This window comes from Nematolebias whitei, chromosome 13, assembly GCF_014905685.2.
Source record: "Nematolebias whitei isolate Nwh7 chromosome 13, NemWhi1, whole genome shotgun sequence".
Classification (NCBI taxonomy): Eukaryota; Metazoa; Chordata; class Actinopteri; order Cyprinodontiformes; family Rivulidae; genus Nematolebias; species Nematolebias whitei.
Genome location: NC_056510.1, coordinates 38,931,845 through 38,940,664, shown reverse-complemented (window position 1 = coordinate 38,940,664; position 8,820 = coordinate 38,931,845). Strand labels below are relative to the sequence as shown.

Sequence of the window (8,820 nt, the reverse complement as noted above, 5' to 3'; positions counted from 1 at the left end):
TTTTAACAAAAAAACGAAGTCCAGATGACATGATTCAACCTTTTTGTCACTGGTAAATGGTTTACTGACCATGGTATTACTGTGCTCAATAGGCCTGCCAACTCTCCTGACCTGAACCCCATAGAGAACCTGTGGGATATTGTGAAGAGAAAGTTGAGAGACGCAAGACCCAACACTCTGGATGAGCTTAAGGCCGCTATCGAAGCATTCTGGGCCTCCATAACACCTCAGCAGTGCCACAGGCTGATTGCCTCCATGCCACGCCGCATTGAAGCAGTCATTCATGCAAAAGGATTCCCGACCAAGTATTGAGTGCATAACTGAACATGATTATTTGAAGGTTGGTGTTTTTTGTATTAAAAACACTTGTCTTTCATTGGTGGGATGAAATATGCTAATTTTTTGGGACAGGCATTTTGGGTTTTCATGAGCTGTATGCCATAATCATCAGTATTAAAACAATTAAAGACCTGAATTATTTCAGTTGGTGTGCAATGAATCTGAAATATATGAAAGTTTCATTTTTATCATTACATGGAAAATAATGCCCTTTATCACAATTTGCTAATTTTTTGAGAAGGACCTGTATATATATTTTGGTATATGATGCGCATTATATAAATCTTCATTATTTAATTATTTAATCTATTATTATTAGTCTAATTTTTTTTTGTTTTATTTTAGCTCACAAGCTGCAGCTTTTCAGTTTTATTGGATAAAAAAGTAAGCTGCTGTGATCAACTTGAACTGTTTTCTCTGTCATTCTGCAATGTAATTTCTGCTTGTTGCATCGCCTTTTTAGTGTTTCTTCACTAAAAACAGATCTACTTCATGTAATTCTGGTAAACAGCGGTGTTCCTCACTGTTTCAAAAGTCTGTTTGTGTGACGTACAAGATGGGGCAATCCAGGACAAAAACCCACAACAGTAGACACAAAAAGAACTGACAATGCACAATATGAGGAAAGGTGTTTTACAAAACGTCATAGGTGTACAAATGGTAAATGGTAAATGGACTGTACTTATATAGTGCCTTTCTATCTTATCGAGATACTCAAAGCACTTTACACTACAATCTGTGCCTCATTTACCCATTCATACAGCACTCTACTAGATCTCTACAAAGCTAATTGAACAAATCCTTCTAAATGTCAGGGTTTTCAAGGCAGATCAGGACAGAAGAACCCAGTTGCGCAGGCAAGACTCAGGAGGCAGACATATAAAATAAAATACTTTTAATAATAAGAAGAATAATAAATCAAAAGGCTGACATGGCAGCAAAACTTACAACATGGACTCAAGAACAGGATCAGACAGGCAGGACAGGACAGGCAATACCCAACGACGAACCGACCATGACAGAACTGACAGACAGACTTTATATACACACAACCAGGACATGACACAGGTGACGATAATCAGACAATCAATACAGACACAAGGGAGAAAAGACAGGGGGAAGGCCCACTAGATGGTGCCATCCCTACACTAAAGAGACTAATCAGAGTTTTAGATCACATTCATACACTGATGGGACACACATCAGAGGCTATGAGGGGTTCAGTGTCTTGCCCAGGGACACTTCAGCATGTGACTGCTGTTGGATTCGAACCCCCAACTCTCACATTGGAGGACGACTGCTCTAACCACTCAGCCACAGCCGCCCAAATTAGATATTTAGTCAGTCAGCAGTAAACCAAAATGTGAACATTTTTAGAATATGAATAGCTTAAAATATTAAAGTTTGATTTTTGTAGAAAGTAAATTTAAAGTGCACAGCTGAACACAACTAAAAAACTGTTTGTTACATACATATAATCCAGTCTTTAATACAGCTGTACAAATGTTTTTATCAGTAAGTAAAGATTTTTTACACAGTTTAATTTGTTTTTTATCAGTGTTCATCCCCTGCTCCATTCATTGAAACTAAAAAAGAAGTCAGTGTCAAATTTTCTCATTCATCCAAAAACAGCAACTCAGAACTCAAAACTGGGACCCTGAGTACACAATTTTGTTCCACCTCATGTGCCACATGTGATGCGAATGACATTAAAGAGCCTTGAATGCTGAAAAGCTGCCTCTGGAAAGAACCAACTAAAGACACAAAACAAATCAAATATGAGCTTAAAGACATGATACTCGATAAGTCTTGTCTTCATGTTGTTTTCTGCAGAGTTCAGATTCTTCTTCTTTGTACTGGTTTGGTGATTTCGTTTTTTTTGTGGTTGTTTTGTGGTCCAGAAATTGTTGTCTAATGTCTGCTGATATATTTCCTGTTCCATTTCTGTGGTTTTACAGCAATTAAAAGCATTCATTGTGTGAGTGTATTTTTTTAATCAATTTTTTTTTATTGATCCAACAATGTTCAGTCAGGTCATCTGGATGATTTATTTTTTTGTGTGTGCTGAGATGTTCGCTCTCTATCCAGAAGGCTTCATCAGTCTGAGGAGACATCAAACCAAACTGTTCAAACTGATGTGAATTCCTCCAAGTCCGTTTCTCATTTCATTTTAAGGGAGTCCAAGCTGGTTTCATAGTATGAACTGAGCAGTGTATAGATCTTGCTGAGGGCCCCCTTGTTATCAGACCAGCATTCCAAAATCTTAACCACATAACCACAAAGGGAAAAAGTCAGAGTTAACAACAAAGTCCATGCTTAATAATCCAGAGCTCAGTCAGAGTTAGATCTCACAAAATGTCTTAGCTGTAAATATCTGGAAAAACGGTGACTTGTGAATAATACATTTCTGTACCAGCTGCTCAAAAGAGGCAAATCTATCATCAACATAGAGATCACACAGTGAATGCACTCCCCTCAAGACCCAGGTGTCAAAAGCTGTATCAGCTACTGAGGGAGTAAACCAGGGCTTAGTCTGAGCCGGTTCCTGCTAGAACAGAATCTGAGAACTCTCTTATTTTGACATGGTGCTCCTAGTAACTGTTTGCTAGGATCCGGCTTGGATCCGGTAACTCTCAGGCTTACTAGTAATAAAGTTATGAACAAATATGACTGCTTTGAACTAATAAAACTTATCCTGGATATGTAAACTGAAAATAATTAAATGAACATTAACTTTAAGCACAACAGCCACGATCTGCCTCTTCAAGTGAAGCATTTCCACGTCTACCCTTAAAGAAATCTCCGCCCCTAAAAGAATGAAGTGCTGAGCAGGCACTCGTACACAGGCAGGAGCTCACAGGCAGCAGCAGGGCAGGCAGCTGGAGGTTTCACATGTGGAGTTGGACAACAACGAACAGGGACAGAGTTGGGCTCAGGACAGAATTGGACTTGGGAACGAGCCCGATTAATTTGACGGTTCCATCAATTAAGGCAGGGGTGGGGGGCTTGACAGAGGCGGATTGTTTATAAATGTAGGAAAACGTAGATGTTTAAAAACCTGTTAAAATACACCAAAATGCAGGAAGTCTCATCTACTTTATTAAAAATGTTCAGGGGGTTGACCCCCAGACACCCTGTCCCATGGATCAGTTTACAAATTAAGCCCTGGAGTAAACATATGATTATTTGACACAGGTGCCAGAAACATTAATTCTGTAGAGTTAACTGCTCTCCTGAACTGATTCCAAATCTTAACCGCCCAGAGTACAATTGGGTTAGAAGTGTAGGTTGATATTAACTGTTTAAAAGGCAACTGAGAGCAGAATAATGCAGAAAGAGAGCTGGATCTTGGGTTCTCTCTAAAACCACCCAGCTGGGAGAAGGGGTATCCTTACCTAACCAGAACTATAGATCTCTGGTATTAGCTACCCAGTAATAGAGCATGAAGTTAGCTATAATTCAGTTTACTTCGGTTTATTATACAGTATAGCACCGTCACAACAAAATTCATCTCAGAGCACTGATTACAAATCAGTCTAACATGCATGTTTTTTTGTTTGTGGGAGGAAACTGGAGTACCCGGAGAAAACCCACGCATGCACGGAGAGAACATGCAAACTCCACCCAGAAAGGCCTCTGGGTGGGATTTGAACCGGTGACCTGCTCGCTGAGAAGCAGTAGCGCTACAAACTGAGCCACGGTACCACCCCACATATGAAGATAAATTATAAATAAATCATTAGTTAGGAAGTGACATGCCTCCAAGCCTGCGGGGCTTGAAGTAAGACCCTCAGCAATCCGTGGCTGCTTGTTATGCATGTATTGTGTTCTGTGTTTATTATTAGTCATGTTTGTATGATGTTAAATTAACGTCACATAATTGGGCTCGGGCTGCCTGCCCTGCTGCTGCCTGTGAGCTCTGTATTGTTGTGTTTTTCCTTGACTGATGAAGCCTTCTGGATCAAAGGTGAAACGTTTCAGCACAAAAAAAGAAACTGTCCAGATGACCTGACTGAAAAATGTTGGATTGTATACCTGGATTATTGAGCGTGGACTTTGCTGTTTTGAACCAGTTTGACACGACTGTCAACAAGGAAGAGGGCCGGCAATGGAGGAGGGGGCGTACCAAACAGTCCATCTTATCACAAGCAAAACTGGTTTGTTCCACTTTGGAATAAGCTGTTGGGGGAAGAATCAGTTTTGTTGTGTGTTTCCTTGACTGATGAAGCCTTCTGGATCGAAGGCGAAACGTTTCAGCACAAAAAAAGAAACTGTCCAGATGACCTGACTGAAAAATGTTGGATTGTATACCTGGATTATTGAGCATGGACTTTGTTGTTAACTAATTTATCTTCATATGTTGGTTGGTACGGTGGCTCCATTTGTAGAGCTGTTGCTTCTCAGCAAGAAGACTGCCTGATCAAATCCTGTCTTGGGACCTTTCTGGGTGGAGTTTGCATGTTCTCTCCGTGCTGCGTGGGTTTTCTCCGGGTACTCAGGTTTCCTCCCACAGACCAAAAACATGCATGTTAGGCTGATTGGTAACTCTAAATTGTCCCTAGGTGTGAGTGAGAGAGTGTTTGGTTGTTTGTCTCTATGTGTCCCTGTGATGGACTGGAGACTTGTCCAGGGTGTCCCTGTGATGGACTGGAGACGTGTCCAGGGTGTCCCTGTAATGGAGTGGAGACATGTCCAGGGTGTCTCTGTGGTGGACTGGAGACATGTCCAGGGTGTTCCTGTGATGGACTGGAGACCTGTCCAGGATGTCCCTGTGATGGACTGGAGGCCTGTCCAGGGTATCTCTGTGATGGACTGGAGACATGTCCAGGGTGTCCCAGAAGTAAATGGTAAATGGTAAATAGACTGTACTTATATTGCGCCTTTCTATCTTATTTCAAGATACTCAAAGCGCTTTACAACAATCTGTGCCTCATTTACCCATTCATGCAGCACTCTACTAGATCTCTACAAAGCTAATTGAACAAATCATTCTAATGAGACTAATCCATGCTTAAGATCACATTCGTACACTGATGGGACACACATCAGAGGCTATGAGGGGTTCAGTGTCTTGTCTTGTTCAGCATGTGACTGGTGGTGGATTTGAATCCCCAACTCTCGCATTGGAGGACGACTGCTCTAACCACTCAGCCACAGCCGCCCAAAGTGTGTAAAGTGTGTGTAAAGATAATGGATGGATGGATCGTCATATGTGTGAGTCTGTGTGATTTTGTGTTTTTTGGTGATTTTTAATAGTCGGGGAATGCCATGCAAATGCAAGGCAGGCACCTATTATTCTACACCTCAGAAGTGAGTCTACATTTCTATCTCCGTTAATGCAGCCCAAACCACAATGTCTACCCTCATAAAAGTTATATCAAAACAAAGTGATGTGTGCTATTACTTTTGATGGCATTTCGAGTTACCATGGCGACGTAATTTGCGAACAAAGACTCAATTTTTCACCAACTCCAGGAAATTGTTGGTGACTGACCACTTATTATTCTACACCTGATATGCGTATCTTTTTCAACTTTAATGCAGCCCGAAACACAACGTGGACCTCCACAAAAGTTATATCAAAATGACCGGCCTGGCTCCGAGATGTGTGTTATTACTTTTATTGGCAATTGGAGTTACCATGCAACATATTTTGCTAATAAAGATGCCAAATTTCCCATAGGAAATGAATAGAAAACTTTTCAAAGAAACTGAGCAACGTATGGAGCCATTTTAGTTGCCTTGCAACATGCCTTCCTTGCTTGTTGATGCAAGGAAGGCAGTGCATTACGCAATGCATTTAAAGCACCTATTATTACCTATTATCACCTATTATTATTATTAATTGGTAAAAATAATAATTAACAACAATTATTAATTATTAATTTCAATAATTATAATATAAATATTTACAATTACTACTACTAATAATGATTATTATGAATATATTTAATAATAATTAATAAATTATTAATATAGTAGTAATTATTAATCTGAACAATTACTAAGTATTATTAATCATTTATATTATTAATTATTAAAGTTAATATTTATTATTAATAATAATTTAATAATAAATAAGCAGACCCCATCAAAGTTTCTCCAGGAACTTTCTAGTTATGATTGTTTTGTCCTTTCAGTGTTGCTCACTTTTTTAACTGTTAATTTTTTTTTCTTTTAAATATTTGTTTATATTTTGATCTTAAACAATCATACAGATTGGTAACTGCTATTCATGAGTGTCAATATGATGTCCTACATGTCTGTGTGTTGTTTCTCATTCTCATTTTTCATTTCAATTAGGTGATTTTGTTTCATCTTTCTAAACATTTGCCAATTTATCACCATTATTTTTGTCACGTCTCAGACTTACATTACTTTGAGTCAATTTGTAGCAATCTATATTTTTTGTGACGTTATGTTTCATATTTGGAATTTTTTTACTTCTCTATTTGGTGTAAATGTTTAAATTTAGTTATTTTATGTGTGTTTCATTCCCTAACAACTATAAAAGACAATAATGTTTCCAAAATTTTGCACAATATGTTCTTATCAGTATGATAGCAATATGCATATGCATGGGGGAGTGGTGGCGCAGAGGTTAGCGAAAGTGGGCCAGTGATCAGAAGGTCACCGGTTCAACTCCCCAGACTGACAACATCAAAAACTGTGGGTGGAAAAGGTGAAACACCAACACCTGCTTCCATCCTCATTTGCCCCACTCTGGGCCCTTGAGCAAGGCCCTTATCCCCCACCATCTGCTCCCCCAGGTGTCCTAAATGGGCCGCTCTCTCCAGCTTGGTGGTCTGTGGTTGCGTCAGGAAGGGAATCCAACGTAAAAACAATTGCCAAGTCTTCATGCGAGTTAGTTTGCTGTGGTGACTCCTGAAGAAGGGAGCAGGCCAAAAAAAATTTAATAAAATAAAATTCTTATGAGAGCTTCAGGTTTACAAGTAAACTACAAGGATCTCAAGTTTACGGTTTAAATTAAACAGTTTATATCTGAGCGGCTGGGGAGGATGGTTAAATATTTATGGGGCCTTAAAAGAAGAAGCAGCTCAGTGAATTTGTTCTGTTCAGTCCATCTTGAACGACTACAAACGTTTCAGCAGGGCGGCTGTGGCTGAGTGGTTAGAGCAATCGTCCTCCAATGCAAGAGTTGGGGGTTCGAATCCACCAGCAGTCACATGCCGAAGTGTCCCTGGGCAAGACACTGAACCCCTCGTTGCCTCTGATGTGTGTCCCATCAGTGTATGAATGTGTTAAAGCACTGATTAGTGTCTTTAGAATGATTTGTTCAATTAGCTTTGTAGAGATCTAGTATGGTGCTGTATGAATGGGTAAATGAGGCACAGATTGTTGTAAAGCGCTTTGAGTATCTTGAAATAAGATAGAAAGGCGCAATATAAGTACAGTCCATTTACCATTTACAAAGAGCAGCAGTGCCACCATGTGAGAAAAATAACATGTGGATGATGATTCATTCATAATTTGATCAAGAATCTCCACCTTCTTACCCTGAATAGTTGAACTGGATAGAAATAAACAAAATTTTGTCCATTACCTTTTGAAATTGTTGCAGTTAAGATATTTTAAGAAATACTTAAATATTTTAATTCAGTTTGCTCTGTCTCTTCCAGACCACAGTGGGGAGATAGACACATACCATGTGAGTGTTGGACATGTCTTTCTGTTGAGCTGCCTCCCTGACCAGACTGAGGTGATGTGGAGCAGAGGGGATGGCCCCACTGAGACCCTCCCCACTGACGTGGAGGTCAGAGATGGGTTGTTGTGGTTCCTTCCTGTGGAGATGTCTCATCATGGAGCCTATATATGTGAGAAAAGGTACCAAAACAAAACTCGAACACCAACCTTTAGAAGTTTTGTGTTTTCTGACATCTAAAAATAGCGGAGTTGTTTGACTTGTTTTTGAAGTTGACAGGAAATATGCAACCTCTGGCAAAATCTATGGAATCACGGCTTTCAGTGAAAGTCTTTTCAATGAGACATGCCACAAACTATCATTTTTCAAGATTCCAACCTTCTAGCATTAAGAAGCGATAATAAATTAAAAGTAACTAATATAACTGCAGCGGCACGATGGCACAGTTATTAGAGCTGTTGTTTCTCAGTGAGAAGATCGCCAGTTCAAATCCCAGCCCAGGGCCTTTCTGGGTGGAGTTTGCATGTTCTCTCTGTGCTGTGTGGGTTTTCACCAGATACTCCAGTTTCCTCCCACAGACCAAAAACATGCATGTTAGTCTGATTGGTAACTCTAAATTGTTCCTAGGTGTGAGTGAGAGTGAATGGTTGTTTGTCTCGTTTGTCTCTATGTGTCCCTGTGATGGACTGGAGACCTGTCATGGTTGTCCCACACCTCTCGCACAGTGATAGCTGGACATGGGCACCAGTGACCCCCACAAATCAAAATAAGTGTTATGGTTTAACAAAATAGTACTCAAATTCAGACAAGGCTGAGAG

The 8,820-nt window shown here is 39.8% G+C and overlaps 1 protein-coding gene across 1 annotated transcript in view; it reads left to right on the top strand.

Moving 5' to 3' along the window:
• The first annotated feature begins 5,923 nt into the window (after window positions 1–5,923).
• The window catches only part of LOC119419396 (interleukin-1 receptor type 1-like), a 47,308-nt gene continuing 44,411 nt past the window's right edge, over window positions 5,924–8,820 (top strand). Inside the window, exons 1-2 of the mRNA XM_037686704.1 lie at window positions 5,924–5,990; window positions 7,980–8,184. Of these exons, the coding sequence (XP_037542632.1) occupies window positions 5,924–5,990; window positions 7,980–8,184 (272 nt within the window). The remainder of the gene's footprint in view (window positions 5,991–7,979; window positions 8,185–8,820) is intronic.